Consider the following 25,171-nt stretch of genomic DNA (forward strand, 5'->3'; position numbering starts at 1 on the left):
AACCATCTCTGGTAGTAGTATTATATAAAAACTCACCGAGTAAATTCGATTAAGTCAGATTTTTTTAAGAATCGAACTGCAATAGTCCTCAATTGCCATCGGTAAAAATTGATTATAGTCTATTGTCTGTAGTTGTCGGCGTGTAAATGCGTTTATTACAGTATGTTGTAAGTTAAAACTAAAACTATAGAATGTAAAGAGTAGCCTACACTCTGTGGCTGCATGCCTCCAGTTTATAATGGATGATCATGGCTGAGATAGAGGCTCCCGTCCCGCTCCGTCCTCCTCACGCCCCTCAAATGCACCTATCCCGCGATGCCTTCCATTAACTACATTTCCCACAACCCCACCAAACTCGCCCTTGCAAAGCTTGCTTGCTTTGCTTTCGTCTTGTGTGTGTCACAGCAGATACTAAACAGCATGGAAGGGTGTCAGCCCCTCAAAGTCACAGTTGGAGCAATAGAAGGGGAAAACTGTGGTTGACAGCCCCCTGTGAATCGAGAAAAGTTGGCAATAGACCGCCATACGACTTTTTTACTACTAGGATACTAAACGAAACTTTGCATAGTGAAGCCTAACTCAGGAGTCGTTAGATAGCCATCTGGCTAACTGGCAGCTAGCTTGCTAACCTGCTAGCCATCGTAGTTGTCGTAGGGTAACATTAACTCAGTTGGAGCACCCTTCATTATAACGTTAACTGATAGGATTGCACTACGTTTTGATCTAAATTCAGGAAGGACATAGAAGCAACACTTCAAAGGGATCCACAGGTGCCATCACATTCCTGGTGAGGTAAGTTAAGGTTCTCCACAGGCTAAATTAACGCCAAAGTTACTAGATTATGCAAGCTAATGTCAACGTTAGCAAGCTTTTAATAACTCAGTGAAGGCTGTAGTGTCTAGCTAACGCAGTAAGCCAACACCAACCTGACAACGTTGAAGCCGAAAGCCGACAGTTTCACTTTAACGTCAACGACGTGCTTTGCAGTGATCGAGAGAGAGACATATGTACATGCATTATTTAACGCCTTTTGCTTATCTTCGATTTTGGACAGTTGGTATGTGTTGTCAATACATACCCAGGGTCGGGTTAGTAGGCTACAGTTTGACGTTACCTGGACTTTTGACTGGCCGGTGAAACGTTACGAAACATGAGGTGGCATATTTTACCGGTTCTGTGTAAAATATAACCATTTCTTCTACATGAGCAAATAACAGTTGGGTTTAAGCTGTTGCTCAATAAACACCATACAGCCTTGATTGTTGAGGCTTATTAAGGTTTTTTGTCTTGCAATTGAACAGTGGTAAAGGAATGTGTCATAAAGGACTTGGGAAGTGTGTAGATAATAGGACCTGTGTAGCTGGTGAACCAACTGCATCTAGGCTATATAATCTTGTATGATCTATATAATGAAGGGTAATGGTGTGTAGAGAAACTTTTCCAGGACAGAAATGACTTCTGAAACTAATGACAAGGACTGTCACATTTGATGATTGTTTGGGCTCCACTGGGAATGAGACTGAGAGGAAAGGTTAGAGGTCAATGGAGAGAGTAAAATCTATCAGGAGTGGAAAATGCTGCTGTTCTAAATGGATGGAAGAGGAGCATGGTGCGCAGTAGGTGATGAGGTAGACATGGAACAAGATCAACGAAGGTGGTTTGGTGCAAATGAGGGATGAGAGGGAGGGTGTTGTCAGGATGCAGAGAAAGTAACATTAAACATAATAGGAGCTTAAGACAAAACGGGGATTATGCAGGGAGAGGACTGTGGCAGCATAACGGACCTCAGAGGCTGAAGGAGAGAGGGAGGAGAGAGGGACTTGAAAAGAGACAAGGGGCAAAAGGGGTCGAGCTGTTTGCATGGATTTTCCACAGCCTGTTTTGGCACAGCCCATAAGGATGCCAACCTCAGTTGCCTGACTACGCATGCTGCCACCACGGCCCTCCTGTGTTTGCTCAGTGCCCAGTAGGGGTGGGCGATATGGACAAAAAATAATATCTCGATATTTTTTGTGATTTTGACGATAACGATAATTAGTCGATATCCTTTAAAAAATAGTTTTTGTTAAAGTCTGAGTTACTTTACAGCTCATTATTTATGAATAGCATCATTACAATAATAACCAATAACCTAACCTGTGACTTTTTAACCAAATCAACCAATGCATTGTCACTCTGACACATTTCCAATTCTGCCCCCACTTGTGTGTGTGTGGCAATGACATGGTCTCAGCTACATTAGAGAAGATGAATAGGCCAGTTTCCCAAGAGAAAGTCTGAAGCTGAAGTTCCTTTCAAACCTTTACATAGGATTCACTGTAAAACTAAGCAGACCAACAGAGTACATCTCAGTTATTTCCTTCTATGTTTTGTTTAAGAGCAATCATGTAGGCTAGCATTCCAAGTTACAGAATAGAAACTAATGCGTTAGCTTATGGCTAATGTATATGAGAAATCCCATAGAGATGCTAACGGTTAGCATAATCGGTAAACGTAGATATTTAGAGCGAACTTCAGTCCATTTACAAAAGAGTTACATGAGAATAGTTCTTTGTTTACAACTGACTCAAAGGCTAATGTTTTCTCTCCATATAATACCTCTCATCAATGCTACTTGAACAGAAGTAGCCGCATAAAATCCCAAGTAGGCTACTCTCGCTGCACAAAATAAACATTAGGTGTGCATGGGACCCACTAGTGATCACGTGACACTTGCTCTGCTGCAGCCAGGGGCTTCTCCCGCATACATCCTGGGAATGTATGAGTCTTCAATGCGTGATTTCGAGTGTTTTTCCCCATTAGTAATTTAAATACTCGATCATGTCAATTTGCACATTGTTAAAACAACAATCACGATATTATCGCAGAGATATATATCGCCCACCCCTAGTGCCCAGACACCCTGGCTCTCATCTCTCCTCTGCTCCACATGTCTGCTAAGGACACCTCTCAGAGCATTCCCTGTCCGTTAACAATTAACCGCACTAACTAGCCTGCTGATCTGGGGTCTGCGTCTTTGAGTTAGTGAGTCTTGCATGGTTACACCACCTGTTGTAACCCATGGGACACCTGTGTGCTTTGATTTGGTTCCCTCCCCGAACACACCCTCACTGACTTCCTGTCTGAAGTACAGATCAGTTCATTTGGGGGTTTAGAGCCAAATCAGTGTGCAACACACACAGACCAGTGTTTCCTCTATGTTTATTTGGTAGTGGCGGCCCCCCACGGTTTAATTTTCTTCCCCCAAGGTATCAGAAATGGGGCAGACGTACAATAGTCGCAGTTGCCTTTCAAAATTCATTGCGCAGACCTGTTGTAGATTCTCCAAATATACAGCTCAATCACAACTGAAAATAATGCCTCATTGTGTGTGAATAGAGGTGAAAACATATAATTGTTTGTGTTGCAGCAGTTGTCAGTTGTCAGTTCCGTGGGGGGGGGGAGGAACACTGCAGACACAAACACACTTAGAGAAGTGTAATTAAAGGATATATTTACTTACTTTCACTTAAAGGGCAGCACTCCATAAGTGTTTGTTTGTTGACAGTGTGCATCACAGAGCGGCGGTCTTCCACTGTGACTTATATAGCCAGCACATGTAGGGCAGGGGAGTGGAGCAAGGGTCACTCATTTCTACTGTAGAGGCACTTAGAATAGGCAACTCATTGGTGTACAGTGGTTTATCTCTTTGGAAAAAGATGAAACGCAATGCAAGTAGCAAAGCAGAAGTCTAGTCTAGTGGTTAATGTTTTAGAATTTTGAGGAGTTTATCATCAGGCTTTCCCTGAAGGGTATCTTTTGAGATTTTTGCTGTCCTGTCATTTGATTCTGAGTATGAGCGTGGTGTAGAAGTGACTGGTTCAGTGCAGGGAGTCGGGTGACGCCAAAGGATTTCCAAACTAGTGACCCAAGACAGCTGGCTATTCCCATCTGATCAGTAGAAACATCCCCGTTGTTTTTCAGATTGGTCTCCAACAGTCCCAGCTCAAATTACTTGCGCAGGATTAAAGGTGAAACTTTGTCAGAATAGGATAGCAATAGTCAAACCAGGGTTATTAATTGGCAGTATGGCCCAGCAGTGAAGAATTTATTCTATTATTCAAGGTTCTAGGAAAGCTAGTTGAGGTTAGATGGAGAGTGTGTGTGTCTGTGTGTGTGTGTGAGGGTGTGCGTGCTGTCAGATCACGGTGTAATTCTGAAAAACTAGCTAAGATGGAACTGTTCCATTACCTGAACCTTGACTCAGTGCCTGAATTTTGGTGACATCAGCACCACCCATGTGGCACTTCAGGCGTACATTGGTGTTTTGGTGATATCAGCACCACCCATGTGTACGGTGTACATTTTAGGATATCCTCAGCTGTCAGACTCAGGTGTCAGACATCAGATGAAAAGGCATCAGGTCTCAGGAAAACCGCTGTCAAGTTTACGGAATTACACAGTCATGTCTCAGACATCAGATGAAAAGGAGTCAGGTCTCAGGAAAAGCGGAGTCAGACGAAAAGTTCTCAGATAAAAAGTTATCAGATTCAGGTTTCAGACATCAGATAAAAAGGAGTCAGGTCTCAGGAAAACCACTGTCAGAAGAAGCGGAGTCAGACGAAAAGTTATCAGATGAAAAATTATCAGAGTCAGGTTTCAGGAAAACAGCTATTTCTGTTAACTGGTACAACAAGCAAACTCATTTGTGATATAATAGGCTACGAAATAGTTGTTTTCTGAAAGCTAGTTCACTCGTGTAGGCTAAAATAAACCCACGTTTAGGGACCGTTCGTTATTTATAAACGGGGTCACCGGAGGGATTTTGAGTGCTTCAATCAAAAGTTGCATGACCCTCCCCTGCCTGCAAGAAAATTATCAACGACCCTCCAGCAGCCTTTTCAAAAAAGACATGACCCTCCCCAGCCAATTGTCGATACCTTCCACCCACACTATAGAGCGCTATGAAAACACATCAACTTAAGCTGTCGTTCTAAACTCACCCTCTGCTTTTTGATCTTACACATCACACTTCACCAAGATGGTGGCCATTTCAGTAGATTTACTCACTAACATTGTTGTGGAAACACAATAAGCATGGAAACTAAATGCACACTTCCTGCAACTGCATTAGCCTACTTGAAATAAGTTACTCCTCTAGTAAGTATTCACATGAAATAAAACAATAAAACATTGAGACCATTCAACAAAGCACACTGGGTAATAACAAATTCAACACATGAACTTGTTGCTATGGACTCGTCTCTAGGCTTCCTCAGTCATTGTAAAGTTGCCGAAGCTGAACATTATCCAAAACTCAATTTCTCAGACGAGCGTCAATTTGGGAGTTTGCTACACTCCTTCCTTCTCAAATGACTTGAATGGCTTTATAAGCATGCACACTGTTTAAAGTTAGGCTAGGCTACACGGTAAACTACAAGTAAACCAAAGTTAAATTTAGCTTATTTAGGGCTGGATAAAGTTGACCAAATGGATATAGGCTGTTAGGCGTGAATAAAGTAGGCTACTTTGTTGCTCCCACCCTTCCAACGTTAATGGGGACGGATGTTGACATTTTCCGTATTTTGCGTGAGAAACCCGGAAAATCTCCCTTATTTTCATTGTTCAATATTGACAGAGCTAAGGAACGAAAGAGAACGTTATATGGTGACAGAAATCAACAATCAAACAAGCCACTTTGATTTTTTGCTGTTTTCATTAATACAAAAGATGGGTGACCCCCCCCTCCTAGACAAAAAAAAGTTAGGTGACCCTCCCCTCAACAAAGAAAAAAAGATATGACCCTCCCCTATTTTCCTCCGGTGACCCTGTTTATAAATAACGAACGGTCCCTTAGTCCTCCAGTTGCCATGGATACTACAAACAAATCCATCTGAAAAACCATAACGTGAACCAAAGATTCTAGAGCGGAGTTTATTATTTTGTTTTGGCAAGTAGCCGTGTAATAAGCGGGATAATGTATAGAACGCCGGTCATTATTGGGAAAATAAGTCCCGACAGGGCGAACCGGACCCCGACGCGCAGCGGAGACCTGATGCCTTTTCATCTGATGTCTGACAGCTGAGGATGTCCTAAAATGTACACCGTACATGTGGCATTCCAGGCGTACATTGGTGTTTTGGTGACATCAGCACCACCCATGTGGCATCCCAGGCGTACATTGGTCCATCCACTCTGCATTCCCAGAAGTGGGTCTGCTTTACCAAGATCTGATTCCTTTCATACGGAAAATGACCCTGTCCCAAGGATGACCAGAGGCGAGGACTGCTGCTATCTTGCTTGTTCCCCTCTCCCCTATAAATAGCTACTTCACTTCCCACTTGATGCCCATGTTCTCAGAGGCACACAGCATGAGGATATATGAGGCAATGCTTGATTGAATTTGCATAATGCTTGAGGAAAGTTCCTACAGGGTGTCTATGATGTCAAACAACTGCAAATATTTCAGAATTGTGGTCCCATTGAATTGTGTCATGTTGACCTGAAACCCCCACATGAGGTGAATCTGGCATGCTTGACTGGCAACTGACAAGATGTTAACATAGGCTACCTGTTCTTTGGGATCTACCTTAGTCTTTTGATATTGCTGTTTACTGTGCTGGCCAAGCCCACTTTTCCTGTGGTCTTTAAAATGACTAAGTGCCGGGTTGAACCAAACCCATGAGGAAATAGTTAGTATTGTGCTTTTTGAATGTGTGCTTTGTGTTCATCATCCTGATCTGATCTGTTTGTTTTCTTGTATGCTTTCCTCTGTGCAGCGCCAGTCGTGTGTCCACCCTGAGCCGCGTGCCCGCGTGCCACCCTGAGTGTGGGTGTGCATGAGCGGCGGAGCGGGGGCATGGGGAATGGGGTGCAGGAACGCCAGGCGGCACTGAGACAGAGCGAGGTGCTGCCCCTTCCCTCCTCCAGCAGCAGCCAATCAGAGGTAAGACTTTTCCGCCTCAAGACACGTCCACTGTTGGTGGGATGAATAAATAGCAACTCAGTTTATAGCAAAAGTAATTATGCAGTTTCTCTGCTTTGGGTGTTTTTTTTATTTTATTTTTTTATCTAAAGTCTAAGCTGACATTCTCTTTGACAGAAGCCATCAGCTTGAGGTTAACAGGTCAACACATAAAAATGCATGACTGTACACGACTGGTTTTCATTCGATCATTTGTCAGAGGAAGAATGGCCTGCTTTTTCTTGATGCATTTTTCTGTGGCAATGTTCCGTGGTGAGAGTTTCCGTGGTATCAGATTTCCTCTCATTATGTGTACTTAGCTTTGTGGGAACCATTTTTGATCTGTGCCAAGTACCAACTGGTTGACTAGTCTGAAGCATTGAGCTAAGAGCTGATCCCTGATCATTTAACTGCAGTCAGTGAGTAAAAGTAGTAGTCAGTTAGTGCAGGTAAGGGATGTAATCAAGAGCTTTGGGCAAATGTGCAAAAGCCCTTTTTGTGGATGCCCTCATCATTCCCACTGTTTCACCATCAGCCCAGCATGCCCCATTCTTCAGTGTAACCTGAGTGATGTCTGTATAATACACCCAGAGCCTCCATTGTGTGAACAAACAGTAGATTACAATCAATAGTCATGTGATAGCCTATCACAACCAGCCCATCTGAGAATGTCCTAAGAATGACTTAACTTTTGGCATCAAGTGTGTGCTGTAGATTGGATGTCTGTTGTTGCTGTTCAGGATTCTTAAAAGCCACTCCTCCCAACAAGGGCGTAGTTGACATCTTTCACTTAACGATACATTTATGACCTTTATCGAGAAACATCATAGACATTTTTTTGTATAGAACAGTTGTACAGTATGTTAGGTTCCAGGCACAGAAGAAGAAGTTACAAATATTCACAGTCACATGATAAATCAGGGTTTTATGTAATAATCTCATTGTCATCCAGCAGAGTTTCTCTGACCTCTTTCCTGTGGCTGTATAGGGAGTATGCTAGTTTGGCCTAGTGGAGGTTGGACTCTTGATGATCCCTTAATTTCCTGAAGCCCTTGTGCTGACAGGCAGTGCTGTCACACTGAGTCCCTGGTGCTTATAATAACTCAAATTCAGAGGAACGGCTCCCATCACGTTGAACGTCACCTGTTTGTGTGCATGCACGCCCTGGAAAGTGTTGGAGTGATTCACACTCTCTTGGTGACGCTATAATTACGTAGTGCTGTTTTGACATGTCTGGGCATCATGAAAAAATAATGTTTGGTGTCGGACTCTTCTGCTGGCTGTTATTCTGCTGCTTTTCACACACGGTCACATTTTATTTTTTATTTCCTGGCTTTATAACTTGTGTAAAAAATGTCAGGCTCTTCTCCATTTGAACCCAGATGCTTCGCTCCACCTTCAGTCTCTCTTTCTCTCTAGTTGCACTGTGGGTTGGCTTGGTTTCTCTTCTAGTGTTTGTGTGCGTATTTATTCTGAGGGTGTTTCAGTGCTGAGGAGGAGGAGGAGGAGGAGAGGTGTAGCCACTGAGGGAGTGAACTGAAGTGGAGCAGCGGTATGCTCCTCATACCAGGAGGAGGAGGAGAGGTGTAGCCACTGAGGGAGTGAACTGAAGGGGAGCAGCCAGCAGTATGCCCTTCTCTGTGCAGTGAGCATGTCTCCTGCTCTGGCTGTCTGCTGTGGCGCAGAGTCTCTGAAATGGTTTTCACTTGGTTGCTCAGATCAAGCCACCTTACACCTACCACACACACACACATGACCGGGCACAACTTTCTTTGATAGGCCTACGAGTAGGTTTACTTTGTATTTGGAGTGTATGTTTGTGTTTGAGATGTGACATTCTTACCCTGCCGGATGCTGATTCTCATGTTTCCTTTATTTGCACAATCAGAGGTGTTCATTGAGAGAAACACAGAATCTGTGATTGTTCAAGTAGGCTATGGCTTTTCACTGCTCAGAGAGAGCCCTATGCAGCGTTGTTGTGGACTGTTGTGGGTTTTTTGGATTAAGGCTAGTTGTGGTCACCGTAAATGAGGCCATGGTCATTCCTGTGTATTTACAGGTCTGTTTCTCCTGTGGGCTAGTACTGTATGTATGAAAGCTGCTTAACAAATGAGGGCCGCCATAGTTGATCTATCTAAACCCAACACTATTTGACAATCAGTGACCTTGTTTTGGCAGTAGTTCCATTCCTTAGCTCTCTAAGAAGGTTTTAGAATACCCCAAACACTAATTAGCAGTCTTTCCCTTATGGTGTTTTAGACATGTTTTTAACCTGGTGCAGGTGTCCTATGAGTGTTATGTGTGTGATTCTGTTCTTCTGTGGTCTTCATGTGGTTCTTCCTTTCTGTGTGTGTTTAGGGTTTTAAACAGGGTCGCTCCATGGTGAACTCCCTGCTGTCTGGAGCCCTTGCTGGTGCTGTGGCCAAAACATCTGTGGCCCCTTTAGACAGAACCAAGATCATCTTCCAAGGCAATGAGACACACTCACTCACACACATACAAGCTCTTTCATGATAAAGAAGTTGTAACCATTTTGACATTTTTGTGACCGTTTTGAAATGTAACACAATTACAGCCCAAAGTTTTACTCTCTCTGGTTTTGTTTTTGCAGTGTCTTCAGCAAGATTTTCTGCCAAGGTGAGTTGAGAGAGACACATTTAGATGTGAGCGGATAGGCATGATCAAAGCCCCGACTTGACCTGGCAGCTGATATTGGTTGGCATCAGGCTCTGAATGAAGAAACTGTTTCTTGAGTGGGTTGTGTGTCTATTTTCATGGGTATGCTTGTACCGGAAATGACTGAATAATAACGACTGTACTGTATATTTGCCTCTGTTTTTAAATATCTCTTTATACTGTATGTATGTGAATGTTTTTGTGTGTGTCCTCAGGAGGCCTACTTGCTCATCTACCGCACCTACCTGAAGGATGGCTTCCTTAGCTTGTGGCGGGGCAACTCTGCCACCATGGTCCGTGTCATCCCCTATGCTGCCATCCAGTTCTGTGCCCACGAACAGTACAAGAGGCTGCTGGGTGGTTACTACCAATGCCAGGGCAAGTGAGTGTCACCTCGACCCACGTAGTATGATGCAAGACATTTTCCACAGAAGGAGAAAGCAGCTAATTAAGGGTAATATAACAGATCAACAGAGTGCTCCACAATATATCACAATATGGAACGCAATAACGCTGCATGCATCGGAGCTGCATATCTCTGTTGTACTTTGAGTTGAATATACATTTCAAGACTTTCAGAATTTCAAGAAAAAATCTGTTACAGAATAATAATAATAATAATAATAATATTATGTTAAAATGTGATGCAACACAATCCAATGCATTCGGCACTATGTAGGACAAAGGACTTTATTTTCCTCAGTGAAGATTAAAAAGTCAGTGAGTATGGCAAGAAGCACTAAATGATCCTACACAATGAACACAGTAGAGAGTGGCACGGGACACTTTAACACCCTGCAGTAAAGCTTAGTGAATAAAACAGTGCAAGTCATGCCAACCAAGTGCAAGTCATACCAAAGAGTCCAAGGCACACTGTAGTGCATGTGCATGTCATATGTCCTTGAACTCAAAGACACGTGGCTTTGATGCACTCCTGTAAGCCCAGTTCTTAAAAGCTTGTTAAAGTTAAAAGATATTTTTTTAGTTTGCCACCAGAGTGTTTGTTGTTACAGGAGCGAGGAAAACCTTGCCTATCGGCTGTAATGGGAGTGTTTTTTTTAAAGCTCTGTATATGGAAACGGCAGTTGCTGCTGATTTCTTTACCCTCACTTAGCGCCACACCTTCTGTGGCTTTTGAGAGGTGAAAGCTATATGGTGATATATAATTGACCACAAATGCACTGACTGCAATGTAAGACCAAGATATGTTACATTCTGTGATTTGTAAATTCTTAGTAGTTCTTGCTGAGTAGCTCTTTCTCTGTCCTACCTGAAGCATGACGGACCACAGTTGATGCCAGAAATATGACTTAAGCCTCTTAAAGCGTACACAGGAAGTTTTTTTTCATGGCAATTCTTAAGAGACACACCTTGAAAAGTAAAAAAAAGAGACCGCGTTAGCGTTAGCCTTTGGCCAGCCCTGATGCTGTGAAAGGACACATTGCTGAATGGGTTTTGTTCACTGCCACGTCCATTACATGTTGTTCTCTTCATCGTGCTTGTTGTCTTCTCAGGACCCTGCCCCCCGTGCCACGGCTGTTGGCAGGCTCCCTGGCGGGCACCACGGCCGTGTCGCTCACGTACCCGCTGGACATGGTGCGAGCCAGAATGGCCGTCACACCCAAAGAGATGTGAGTGTGCCCGTGGGCAGTGGGTGCCAAATGTTTGACAAGCCCTTCATAGTGTACAAGCCCTGTTATGGATGTGCATGCCACATACTGTACGTTTCTGGAAGGCTCATGATTTCTTTGTTGACACGTTCACACTAGGATGTTCTTTACTATTTAGTGCTACCTCAAGTACGCCGTATAACCCATGCACATACTCCCCCACAGTGAGATAACAGGGCTCTGTGTCCGAGTGGTCAGTAAAGCATTTGAGTCTCATTATTGGAATAGCAGTGCACACTGTGGCTACTGAGCAGTGAACACAGGGTGCTGCTAGCATACACTAATTGAAAGCAGTCATGAGAAAATGCCATCATACCCAAGATTGTGACAGACTGTCTCTAGAGATGGACTTTAAAATGACCCCTACCCTTATCTTATCCCCATAGGTAAGTCATTGTGTGTGTGTGTGTGTGTGTGTGTGTGTGTGTGCATCTGTGTCCTCCACAGGTATAGCAACATCATGCACGTGTTTGTGCGTATCTCTCGTGAGGAGGGCCTGAAGACTCTGTACCGGGGCTTCTCCCCCACCATACTGGGTGTGGTGCCCTACGCTGGGCTCAGCTTCTTCACCTACGAGACCCTTAAGAAGCATCACGGAGGTGATTCACCAACTTGTACCCTGTGTGTCTGAATGAGTGTGTGTGTTTAGGAATGCACTGAACTTTTTAAAGGAACATTCTGGTATTTAGCACTTTGAGTCCCTTTTTTGGTTTGTTTTGGATGAACTAAAGTAGTGGACACAGAAATTGGTCCTGTCTCGACTTTTCTGACTCGTTTTGAATCGCCTTTACTGTTTCAGAGTGGCTGCCTACAGACATGCACAAACATGTCCTGAAAACAACCCTTAACGTTCGTTTTCAAAACTGTGCAACTCACCGAGTGGTTAGTGGTGTTCATTGATTATTAAAATCAAATATATCGGCGCAATGTATGATTTCCTGCCGTCTTATTTGCTAGTTTCCAGTGGCGCAGTAATATCAACGTGCAATAAGTCTTCCAACAGAAAGCAATAGGATTTTACAAAATGCCAAATAAAACACGACAGAAACTGTATTTCGCTACGCTACTTGTTTTGGAACATCAACAAACACCACTAACCACTCGGTGAGTTGCACAGTTTTGAAAACGAACGTTAAGGGTTGTTTTAAGGACATGTTTGTGCATGCCTGTAGGCAGCCACTCGGAAGTAGTCAAAGGTGATTCAAAACGAGTCAGAAAAGTCGAGACAGGACCAATCATCAAAATTTCGGTGTCCACCATTCTAGTTCATCCAGAACAAACCAGAAAAGGGACTCAAAGTGCTAAATACCAGAATTTTCCTTTAAGTTGCATGAAGGTCCAAAGGTGGTTCAAGGTGTATAATGACCAGTCCATGCAAATGGTGTCCTTTCCACTGAACCTCTCAAAAATTCTCCATTTAGGTTTCCTAAAGCTCCACTCTTGAGACCTTGAATTTCCCCTTGGGGATCAATAACGTATCTATCTATCTATCTATCTATCTACCTGTCTATCTATCTATCTATCTATCTGTCTATCTACCTGTCTATCTATCTATCTATCTCTGTGGCTAATGTCCTTTTCCCCTCCCTCTTCCTTTCTCTTTCTCTTGCTTTACTCTCTTCCTCTCTTCTTCTCTTTCTCTTGCTTTTCTCTTTTCTGTTCCCTAGAGCGCACGGGTCGTACTCAGCCTTACTCGTACGAGCGGCTGGTGTTCGGGGCGTGCGCCGGCCTGATCGGTCAGTCGGCGTCGTACCCGCTGGACGTGGTGCGCCGGCGCATGCAGACGGCGGGCGTGACCGGCCACACGTACGGCACCATCCTGGGCACCATGCGCGAGATCGTGCTGGAGGAGGGCCTGGTGCGCGGCCTCTACAAAGGCCTGAGCATGAACTGGGTCAAAGGGCCCATCGCCGTGGGGATCAGCTTCACCACCTTTGACCTCACGCAGATCCTGCTGCGCAAGCTGGGCTACGCGCCGCGGTAGTGAGGAGAAGGGAGAGAGAGCGGGACGGACAAGCGGAGAGGAGGAGAGGAGAGAGAGAAGAGGAGTGGGCGAGAGAGGAAGCAGCTCAGGGACATGGAGAGCTGTGTTTTAGCGCCAACGCTGCGCGAGAGGCCGGGCTGCCGAGCTGAGCCCAGCGCTGCCTGACCGCCAGTGACCGTGCACACTCACACACACACACACACACGCACACACACCAGTGTGGGCCAGTCCAGTCCATGCTCAGTGGAGGTCACTGACCAGTTAGTGTGTGTCCAGTTGCTTGTGTGACTGGATGTGAATTGCAGTTAGTATGTTCTACGTCCTTGCTTTGTCTATGGCCAGGTACAGTGTGTGTGTGTGTGTGTGTGTGTGTGTGTGTGTGTGTGTGTGTGTATGTGAAGCTAGGCTAGCTAGCTAGGCTGTAAGTGAATGTATGTCTGCCTGCACAGCAGTTCTCCTCAGCAGACCGTGTGCAGTGCAGTCCTGTCCACCAAGTGCAATACTGGCACCTCCATGTCACGCCATGTGTCCATCCACACACTAGCACCGCCCTCTTCACGTCTGACCATTACCCATAAGCCCCCCAGCCCATCTCCCACACAGCACACTGAACTCACTCTGCACATCAGCTCCCTTCTCCCAGGTCTTGGCATTCTCAAGCATTCTATTTCAGTCATGTCTTGTTTTGGGGGGGTTTGCCTTCTGGTGGGAACTGTGGATGAGCCTTTGGGAATGAGTTGACACACGCACACACATTAGTCTTCACACGCACTCACATGCGCACACACACGGGCATACACACACACACACACACACATATGTTATTTGCACACACACCAGTTTTGGTGTGTTAAGGTTCTTGTATCCTTTCAAAGCAATGGTGAGGTGGTGAGGATGATATAGTTCTTTGTTTGATTTAGTGTTTTTGTTTTGTTTTTGTCTAAATAATTACCAAAGGGAAAGATGGTAAACCATAGTACAATGTTTCCATTTAAACAGAGACAGATGTACCATACTGTCTCACAAATGTATAGCTAACATATGCATTAAATGCTGAATTTTGCAGTATGGTGAATTGATGCTGTAGAAGGTGGATGCGCACACGTGCATGTGTGTGTGTGCGTGTGCGTGTGCGTGTGTGTGTGTGTGTGTGTGAGAGTGATTTGTGTTTGTGGGAGTGTGTGGCTGTGTGTGTGTTTTGAGGGGGGCAAGTTGCATACATGCAAATTTGTTTAAGAAACCTTTCAGCTCTGCTGTAGCGGGCTGGCTGAATAATGTGCAGATGGCCTATGTTTAGATCTCGGCCTTACTGGATCATTGCAAGCAGGCACATAGCTTGAGTACTTGCAGCAGGTGTGGGGTTGCTGAAGGAAGGAGATTTATGTGTGTGTGTGTGTGTGTGTGTGTCTCTGTGTGTGTGTGTGTTAGGAATAGAGGGTGAGTGAGAGAGAGAGAGAGAGTGCATGTGTTCTACAGAGGACTACATAGCTGCTGACAACTCCAGACCAACACTCTCTGTACAGAAAACACTGCCACTCTTTTTGGTCTGTGAATGTGTGTACATGTTTATTGGTTTATGTCCTTGCCTGTGTGTAATAATGTTAATCTCTGTGTGTGTCTCAATGTGTCTTTATAGACAGCAATGCATTCATAAACACACAAATAATCACACATACATGCTAGGCCTTTGTGTGACTTCAGTGTGTTGCACTAGTCTTCTCTTTGACTAAAATGTAGTCCAGCTCTTTCCTGGACCCCTCCTAAGTGCCTGGAAGAGCAATAGTACAAATGTACTCTTCACTAAATGCAAAGTGTGGAAGTGTATGGTGGTACACTTCAGGTTTTCTCTGTGGATGTTGTCCTCTCAGAGTTTTCACTTGTCCAAAAGAGTGTAAGAGTGATTGGATGAGGGGAGGGGGGATTGTGAAGCGAGGTCTAACTGGAAGTGTAGCATATCTCTGCCTGCCTGTGTATCTGTCTACTGGCTTACATCTAATCAGACAAGCACTTCTGCCAAAAGCTTAAACGTGAAATTGAGTTTCCTAACCTGTAGTTCAGGGGAGCGCATAGATACTACATATGAAATTCCATTCACAGATATGACTGCATATCTCCTATTGAAATTCTGAGGCTTTCATTGTCTCCCTCTGGCAGTGTATTTTCGAAATGGCCTGTAGTTTGGCTGAGTATGGCACAAGTATGGACAGGACTACTGCTGCAATAGCTGTGGATTGTGGGAAGTGCTCAGTGATGTGCGCTAAAAGGACAATAGAGGGCGCTATCTGCTCACCTCAGTTTCCGCTCCACATAGAGAGGATAACAAAGACTCGGGTAATCTCAGCACCTACCACTGAAGTTAGCCTACAGCATGGGCCTGAGCCACTTAGCCTACAGCATGGGTTTGAGGTTCAATTTACTGGCGACTATATTAAGTGATTTTTCCACAGCAACATAGACTGATATCTTTTGAGTGATTCTTGCACACCAATAGAGCTCCCCTAAACTGACAGTCAGCTGTGGACCTCAATTGGTAAATGTTGGGTTTGGTTGCAATGCACCCTTGAGGATAATTAAACATCACAATTATTTGTGAAGTATTAATTGTCTGGAGAGAGTTTAGCATTATACATCTCCTGCTGCAGCATTGTGGTTGTAAGTGTCATGTAACCAGGTGTTGTAATTCCAAATTGATACAATTGTGTACTTACTACATTATCTGACTTTACTGAGTAGCTGAAAGAATACTATACAATACTAAGCTTTTAATGCAGGAAGTACATTGTAACAATGTGTAATTGCAGTTCTGTTTACATTGTATTTACCCATAACAGGAGTGATGTAATATGAAGTGTGGTCATTAATACTGAGTCAGTGTTTCCCATACATTGACTTATTTGTGGCGGCCCACCACAATATCAACATTGACCACCACACAATGATTTTCCTGGTTGTACTAAAGTGTGCTTAAGTCTGGTTAGAATCATAACCACACTGCACTAATTTAAAAACTGTTGCATTCAGGTTAATTCTGCAAACCTACCACCACAAATAGAATTCAATTATGTGGGAAACACTGTGAGTCCTGTCAATCCAGACTGAGAACAACAGACTCTAGGACTGGTCTCAATCAGATGCCCCTCTGGCATTGGACCAGGGCTGATGCCATCTGATCAGCAGGTGGTAACGGAGCTACAGAAAAGACGTCTAAACGTGCATTGATTGAAAACGGTATTATGAGCTGACAATCAAGCTATGCCAAAGCACACGTTGCTTTTTGTTTGCTCCCTCAGGGGTACTCTTTGGGAGGATTTGTGAAGCAACCATATCAATTGCTTAATGTAATTTGATCAGGATATAAAAAATATATAAAAAAAGAGAAAGAATTGACATAAAGTAGGCTAAGTGGTACACCAGACAAACCTGACATTACCAGTATATTGGTATCTGTTGTGCATGACTTCTGAAAATAACTCATTTTCTTGCTGTTGACAATTTCTACCTATCTAAACATTTATCAGAGTTTATCACCTTCTTTGTTTTGATGCATCTATGCTCAAAGCTGTTTTGTAAATTTTTAAGGTTTTGTGCCAAGAGAATGTATATTAAAATTATTAATATTATATATGATTTGTGTAGCTCTTAGTGATTTGAATAAAGTAGGTGTTTAATTTGAAATTAAATATTGCTTGAAAATGTCATTTTTTATTAGTTTTTTTCAATCCCTAACAAGCGCTTACCCATACTTCAGATACTTTTTCTAAGCTCTTAACACAGACTCACACCTACAAAACACAATTGGCCAAATGGATCATTTTCTTCTCAAAAACACAATTTGTTAAATATATACTAACACATCTTTCTCTGCACACACTAACTTTACCAAAACACTAGAAATCTGACTCAAAATTAAGTTATTCTGTCAAAGAATAACACTTGTTTTCACTTCACAAGGTACATGCAGTCAATCAAAGTACACCAGGTTTCAAAATAATGGCTATTGTTGACATTACAAAAACTGCATAGACTTTTATGTTTCAGTTTTACAGGTATTTGCATGCAAAACATGCAATCCACCGTTTTTACACTAAATTTCTTGGTTGGGAACTGTATTCACATGTAATTCTCACATTCAAAAGCATTCCAGTAAAAAGCAAATCAGTTTTTTCCCTTTACAGGAGGTACAGTAGAAATATTGTTTAGGCTACAGTATGATAGAACAGAACAAGTTTTAGGCTACAGTATTATTTACAGTGAACAAAATATCCATGAAACACACAAGAGCATTCTGAACAAAAATACAAACAAAATTACTGTATCTAATCTCTGCGATATTCAGGGTTAGGCCACATGTTTTCATAAACAGCATCTGATTTAACCTATCCAAGGCGATGGGATAAAACCGCTTGGTAGCAGAAGCAGAGGTTTTTATACTGTATCTAAGGTTTGGAATATTGTTTTTGCTATTGAGATGTGTGTGTTAACATTCGTGAATACTGCAAAAACAATCCATAATTTTGTTGGGAGGTAGCCTATACCTTGTTTGTTAAGAAAATGTAAGCATTGTGGAAATGTGTTCACTGACTGCATATTGTGTTAAAACGACATGAAATATGTGAATGGTATGGCCACAAAAGACCGATGCTGTGCTAATTGTGTTTAGAGTTTTGAAAATGTGACAACTGGTTAGACAAACGCTTGTTAGCGACTGAAAAAAACTACTGGAATACTCCGTTCATTTGATGAAAAAAATATGTTGTGCATGAACGTTACCCCCTCACAACACAAGATGGCGCAACAATCAAAGCAAATAGTTAAACTGCACCCATGTCATTTTGGACTTGGCAATGGGGCCCGAACGGCGGACAATGCACGTTCCCTTACACAACATTTTGCATTAATGTGTTCAGGTGTTTTCCCATAAACTAGTTTGAATTTTGAGGCGAAGAAATGCCTCTAAGAATTAGCCTAGGTCTAGAAGACCTTGCCTACAGCATCCTACGTTTATTAGACTCGCTCTTTAAATTCTTTTATTTCAAGAATTTCAAGAACTGTCAGCTGTGCATATCAAAATAATTCACCATTGAATAGAGTGTTTTACACGCTATCCTGTTTCCTTCCATACAGAAGACAAGGCTGCGTTTGCATGAGAGAGACCACTAGGTGGCGGCGTGGAGCAGTCCTGGATGTGGACGTGGGTTCTGGCAGCATTGCTCCCTCATCTCTTACCATGGACTTGACCTTGACACTGAAGACCTGCAGCTGCCAGTGCTGTAGTCTGCTATATGTTTTTTCTTCAAATAATTCACATCATTATTAGTTTTACCGTACATTCCTCTTATAGGTTAGCCAATATCATACCAAACTATTTAAACACTGGCTTTTTTTGTCTTAATTTATTTTATTTAGGCCTATAAAAAAAATAAAAATGAAAGAACCCTTTTAAAAAACACAAAATTAAAGTTAAGAGTGGGAGAGGCTACTAGCTTCTATTAGTCAAGGAGAATATGCCTTGCCTCTAGTGAAAAACAAACTGAGAGCATAAGAGTCAGGTTGAATAGAGGTTGGGGGATGGTCACAATCACAAATACTGCTTGAGGAAGAGAGGTGATGGTGAATGCCGTTGCCATAGGTACCTGGAATGATGCCAGGTGACGAGAAGGCAGATTTGCATGTATTCTAATTTGTTCTGAGATGATTTAGTGCAGGCACATTGGAGAATGGAGCACAATACTGGACACTTACACTCTGCTTCCATCTCAGCTTTAAAAGGATGGAATTGAAATGTATGTGGCTGCCATTTGAGGCTTTATCAAAGGCTTTAAGCAGGATGTAGTGAATTGTAGGATGTAGTGAATTTGCAGAATTCAAATAAACAGGCTGCTGCCATAATTCTGCCTTTACAAGCACAGGATACAGGCTACCACATGTTCAGACCAATGGTATGCCTACAACTAGGCTGGATAGGCTATTGTTTAAATCAATTTTGTAAATTGGACCGAAAGACACTTTTGTGAAGCATAGCTGTATGCCTAAACTAGCCTTTGTGTGTTTGGTTAATAGGCTAGACCTAAAGAAGATCATTTGGATCAGTTGTGAGATTACAGTAATGCTTAAATTACATTCCTCATGGCATTATACACATGAATGGGCATAGGCTAGCAAAGCCTACTGTAGGCTAGGAAGTGAGGTCATCGAGGGTCTTGGACAGGACTGGAGGTTTTCTGGAGGGCGGTTTCAAGGTTTGTCGGAAAAGACATTTCTACATGACGTGCAATCATGAATTACAGTGCAACCATATTTGACAGAAACACATAATTTTCCTTCTGCGTCCTGATCAACCCAATTTGTTCCAAAATATTCTTGGTAGCAGCATTTAGCCTATTATGCTATTTTAAAGATTTCAGGTGATTCATAATTTTGATCCATAATATTGGCTTAATTTAGGCTATTTATCTAACAAGATAAATATCCCAGATACATAAGATAAGTAAAATAAAAGTCAATAGTTCTGTTTACTATCAAAAAAGAGCCTGCAATAGGGTGCAAAATAGCTGCCAAATTATTGGCAACGACGGGTAAAAAATTACAAGTGTCCTTGTGTACAAGTGAGCTTGTTTAATTAGCCTACTGACTGCGATTGCACATGGCATGATATTGTTTAAAAATGTTCAGCTGAATAGGCTAAACAACCTGAGGCTACTTAGGCCTATCCTGACAACGAATTCACAGTGCTATTAAGCCAAAATTCTGACGCGAAAATGATCACCACATTTCCTCACAGTCAACCGCACTAACTCACCTCCAGCAGTTTTAATACAGAACTAAACTGAGGAGAATTCTCTACATTGGCATTTTAATCCGTAAAATCCCCTTCATAAAAATACGATTAAGTTAACATGTAGATGTAGGCTACATTTAATAGACATTGGGTTAAATCGGCAAGAAAACATTTCACTTTAAATAAAATATTTATTTTCAAAGACCATTATTTTAAATCTTGACGAATAGCCTATAGGGTAGGCCTAGGCCTACTTTCCCCCTCCAGACTGGACATGACGTTAGGCCTATTTTTAGGCCTAGGCTAGCCTTGGCTGATAGTGTTGGGATTACCTTAGAATGTCGTGGAATCATTGAAATCGTTTTTTTTTTTCGTTGATATCATGCCTTTTCTGTAGGTTTACCTTCTGCTGTGTTAAATTAAATAACATAGCCTAATATTTCGTCAAGCCTTTAATATCTCAATTTTAGACTAAATTAAATTATGAAGCAGTTGGCTAATTGTGTCAGTGCTCTGATTTTTATGTGTTTGAAATAGACTGTTATTTATAGCCTTATCGAAAGAATCGGCATGATGAAGTCTCTTAAAAAGTGTTCAAAAGCTGAACATTGACATTGAGCCCACCGACTGTAAATTTCGCAACTGATGCGCCATTGGTTGAAAAATCATGTATCCTAACTAACTGTTCTGAAACAGTTAGGTCCTTGTCGTTCACTTGATTCTTTTAATTCACTCCAGTTAAACCGACAGCATTTGTTGGACGAACAGTTGCAGACTAATGAGATTATACATGCTAAACTTAACACAACAGTTACCACGCACTGCGCCTATATGTGGAACTTGGCACTGGCAAGAATGCATGACACTGCACAGCTCCTGCAGGCGCGCACACACGCACACGCTCTCTCTCGCTCTCTAAATAATTACAAAGCGTTTCCCCCACCATATTAAGAAAGAAAATCAGATTCATAAGATTCCATTTTATGTCACTTTATTGATAAAATAACACAGATATATCACTTAAAAAAAGCAGTCAATTTTTTAAAATATAGCGTGAATGAAGAAAAATAATGTATTCGTCATTTAATATCAGTTACAATTACTGTATACAATGACTTTAAAAAGGAGCACAAAAACATGCAAAGCAAATAGTAAACGACCACACTAATGAAAGCAATAAAATGCTGTTAAGGAGGTGGTGTTTTTCTATCTTATGCCAGCTCCTTAGGTCCACAAAATGTAATATTGGGGTCAAATATCTGAATATATTGTGCCCACATTCTAGTAACAAAGAGCCTAATAATATGTGGATTCTGGAATATGATTTCTCTAAAATTAACTATATATAAATACTTTGTCAAATTTCTGCTTTACTGATTACCTAATGGTTAATTATTTCATGAGAGATGTAGTATATCACTTACTTACCTTTACTTACCCATCTTTTCTGATGATCCATCACCTCATCAACGAACCAGCCAATTCATATCCAATACAGGACATTCCTCGGAATTGTGATTAGATTTAGAGGAAAGTGGAAAAACTGTTCATACATAGTAGATTCTTTAATGTATCCAGAGATGTTTGAGGCCAATACACAGATTGCCAGGTAGGAGTTCAGTACACAAAGGCATGTTTTTGTACATGTCTGGTCTTCTTCTTGTAAGCAGTTGGTATCCACCATTTTTGTTGCAGTGCTGAGATGGTTGTTTGATGGAATTAGTGCATTCTTTCTGTGATAGTTTGCTGTAAAGTAAGAGACTTGGTGCTTTGTCATCTCTGCTCTGGTATAGTCCTCTCTGCATCTCCAGTGCCACCTACACTTTCCCAGCAACCTGAAATAAACAGACAAAAAGACTCCAAATAAATCTCAAATACAAATAACAAATGCCATTTTAAGTGTGTCACATCTTTACAATTCTCAAGCGGTCCTCTCATGATCGAGTAGTGCTATTATCAAAAAGCACTTTAGAAAATCTGGGAAAGGCTAAATATATTTAATTATATGTAAGCAACTGTCATATAGCTTATAGTATGATTTCAACAGCACTTGAGCATGTCAGGACTTATGATAAAAATCAGGATGGAATGGTGTCTTGATTTAGAAAGTATTTATTGATTTAGAAAGACACTTATTTTCCATAATTTACATTAAAGAGTATCAAGACAGGAGCATGAAGAGTCCTTGCAGAAAACATGCAGATGTTTTCACTGATCATTTTGTCTGTCAGTGTGTCATTTTGTGATGATATTTTTCATTTAAAGAATGGCTGTATCACATGTACAATTTTGGGGACCATAAATCTATGCAGCATTAGGGCTAGTGTGACCACTTCTTTAAGGAATGCTGCAAAAGTGATTCATTGATTTTTACTGTATAAAAGCACACACTACTACAAGTGCTTTCAGTGCAGTCCATTGTAATATTAGGAAATCAGCCATCACCAGGTTATTCACACACACACACACACACACACACACACACACACACACGCATACACATATACAGTCTCTCTCTTGCTTTCTCTCTCTCACCCAAACACACACACACACACACACACACACACACACACACAGAGAGAGAGAGAGTAGCCTGTATTGTCCAAGGGATGACCAATGTGTCTTGAACAGGTTAGTAATCACAGACAGAACAACTTTCTTTCTCTCTTTTGATCTTTTTCTCTCTTGCAAACATACATTGGGTACCCCAAAGATGACCTCACAGTCTATGTCCACACACACACACACACACACACACAGAATATGGGTCCTCTTAGTGACCCCATGTTCCGGTTGGTGTGAGTGTGCCAGAGAGGAAAGCAAATCCTATGGGACACTATTAACATCACCTCTGGGACAATGAAGATGCGCGCACACACACACACGCACACACGCACACACACACACACACAGCCAGACACAAGGCTAGACACGCTGAGTTTGGCATAAGGTCTATTCTAATATTCATGGCTTGTGTTGGCAAACGTTGGTAGAGCTCTAAGGTTGTGTTGGGTTGTGTAATGACTTGATCACTCACATGCTAACCCTTCTGATGACGAGAATGCCACATTCAACTTCCTCACTCCCCAATAGCTCTGCCGATTGTTCAGAAGCACAGATACACTTTATTTCCTTTCATTTGTCAAATGTGACTCCGTGCTCCCCAGATTAATCCAAACATCCTTTTCAGTGTAACATAGTGCCAATTTAGACATTTTACCATTAGCCTTTTTGAAGCCAGACAATTTGTTTTATAAATATGTTTTACCTTCATATTGTCTGCCAGATTAAGATTTTATTATATTTCAAGACCATTGAACACTAAACTAAATTCTACCCTCTGTAATGTGTCAAATGTCTTGAAGCTTTAGAGAGCTTCAGAGAGCTTTCTTAGTGTTTTCCAAATGATTTGACGACACATAATGTGTGTGTGATTAGGGTGTCTAGGTTTTAACTGTAGAGGTCTCCCTGTCGCAGACAAGACAGCAGGTCAGACAGAGCCTATTCACACACTGCTGCAGGCGTGTATCATTAAGATAATGTATTCAGTATTAAGAGGAGGGAGCAGGAGTGTGTCTGGGCGCACTGTGTGTGTGTGTGTGTGTGTGTGTGTGTGTGTGTGGAGGGGGGGGGGGTGAATTAGTCTGGAAGGGGCAGAGGAAGAGACTGGGGGTAGCTGAGTTTGGGGTGGGGGTTGTTGGGGTGTCTGGATGGGTGAAGAGGGTCTGGGGAGCGTCTGAGGACAGGGTAGGGTGTTGAGCAAATCTGGAAGGTTCTCCAGACCAGTGCACTGGTGGACCGTAAGAACCAGTGGCAGACTGGGGGGTTCCCCATCCACTAGAACCTAGAACACAGACCACACACACCCCAGCAAATGAAAAGCCGTGAGAAAGGCCCAGTGAAAAAAATGTGAATATATGTTTTGGCCATGAACTTGAACTTGGCACGGCATGATATTTAGTTACAATTCTGATTTCCAAGTCCAAGCACAGTGCTGGACAGAATGATTAGAAACGGATTAAAAAACACACACACACACACACACACGCACGCACGCACGCACGCACGCACGCACACACACACACACACAGATATTATTTGGAGAAAAGTTCTTTCTTTCTGTGTCTTTTTACCTCAGTGGATATTGTGTCTATGCAACAAAGCTGTGGGCCTCATTCAGAATACATGTCATTGGATCACACCTTACATGAATTAAGTGATTGTGTGAGAGCTGCAGTGAATGGGTGGCCCCAGACACCAGTGAGCCAATAGCATGAGGCGCTGCCTCTGCCGTAGCCAATGGGAACCAGTGGGAGTGGAGGGGGGTGAAGGGTCACATGCTGCCTGACAGACAACCCCCTGTATGGAGGGCTCATGTACGGCTCCAAATCCTAAAGCCAACTTAATGTACACACATTTCCATAGAGATATATTTTTATAGCACTAGTGGCAGAAGGAGAAAAAGTAAGAGTGACAATAAGGATGAGAGAGAGAGAGAGAGAGAGAGAGAGAGAGAGAGAGAGAGAGAGAAAGAGAGCTAGCCTCCTGAGCTACATATTTTAGTGAGAGGCTCCATGCTCCAAAGATACTGTACAAAGACAACCAACCACAACTGAAACACCTCACTAAGCCGCACGCACGCACACACGCTCAGTGTTGGGTCAGATTACTTTGAAATGTAATCCATTACAGAGTACAGACTACACACCAATTTTTGTAATCAGTAACGTAATCCATTGGATTACAAAAATAATGTAACGTAATTTGAATACTTTTGGATTACTTTTGGATTACTTCAAAATAAAAAACTCAAAAATTAAATAAATTGAATGGAAAAGACAGAGCTTACAAATACATTGAATAAAAAAGACAGGGCTTACAGATAGCAAGCGGCACTTGCTGCGCTTGCTGCAAGGTTGTGTTGGGTTGAGCGAATGGCCCAAAGATTTGTGTTGTGGTAATGCTATTTCTGCTACTTTATAGTACACATGTAGCCCCCACTTCCCCTTTTCAACACAAATTGTGTGTTCATGTCTAAACCTCACTCCTGCTCTGGGTCATGGCACCAATGCCTTGTGCTGATTTGCATGGCTCAGCCCTGCACTCGCCCGGACTCGAAC

At 42.3% G+C, this 25,171-nt stretch overlaps 1 protein-coding gene and 1 long non-coding RNA gene across 3 annotated transcripts in view; one reads left to right on the top strand and one right to left on the bottom strand.

Moving 5' to 3' along the window:
- The first annotated feature begins 381 nt into the window (after nucleotides 1-381).
- On the top strand, nucleotides 382-16,967 carry slc25a42 (solute carrier family 25 member 42). 2 transcript variants are annotated; one of them, XM_042087659.1, is made up of 8 exons: nucleotides 382-792; nucleotides 6,759-6,925; nucleotides 9,302-9,413; nucleotides 9,555-9,580; nucleotides 9,835-10,001; nucleotides 11,134-11,250; nucleotides 11,737-11,888; nucleotides 12,957-16,967. In XM_042087659.1, exons 2-8 carry the CDS (start codon nucleotides 6,839-6,841, stop codon nucleotides 13,271-13,273), a joined length of 978 nt encoding a protein of 325 aa, XP_041943593.1. In that variant the 5' UTR covers nucleotides 382-792; nucleotides 6,759-6,838; the 3' UTR covers nucleotides 13,274-16,967. The 2 variants fall into 2 exon arrangements, with proteins under 2 accessions (XP_041943593.1, XP_041943602.1); XM_042087668.1 differs by having other exon boundaries at nucleotides 382-787.
- Nucleotides 16,968-21,229: 4,262 nt separating this feature from the next.
- LOC121677644 overlaps nucleotides 21,230-25,171 on the bottom strand; it is a 30,399-nt gene continuing 26,457 nt past the window's right edge. The window contains exon 4 of the long non-coding RNA XR_006021057.1: nucleotides 21,230-21,886. This is a non-coding gene — a long non-coding RNA (uncharacterized LOC121677644). The remainder of the gene's footprint in view (nucleotides 21,887-25,171) is intronic.

The sequence above is a fragment of the Alosa sapidissima genome, chromosome 1 (assembly GCF_018492685.1).
Source record: "Alosa sapidissima isolate fAloSap1 chromosome 1, fAloSap1.pri, whole genome shotgun sequence".
NCBI lineage: Eukaryota > Metazoa > Chordata > Actinopteri > Clupeiformes > Clupeidae > Alosa > Alosa sapidissima.

Bases quoted from the DNA above. Each gene is read 5' to 3' on its own strand.
- slc25a42 (XM_042087659.1), top strand. From the start codon at position 6,839: ATGGGGAATGGGGTGCAGGAACGCCAGGCGGCACTGAGACAGAGCGAG. The intron at 6,926-9,301 runs GTAAGACTTTTC...GTGTGTGTTTAG, and splicing joins CCAGCAGCAGCCAATCAGAG to GGTTTTAAACAGGGTCGCTC. The intron at 10,002-11,133 runs GTGAGTGTCACC...TTGTCTTCTCAG, and splicing joins TACTACCAATGCCAGGGCAA to GACCCTGCCCCCCGTGCCAC.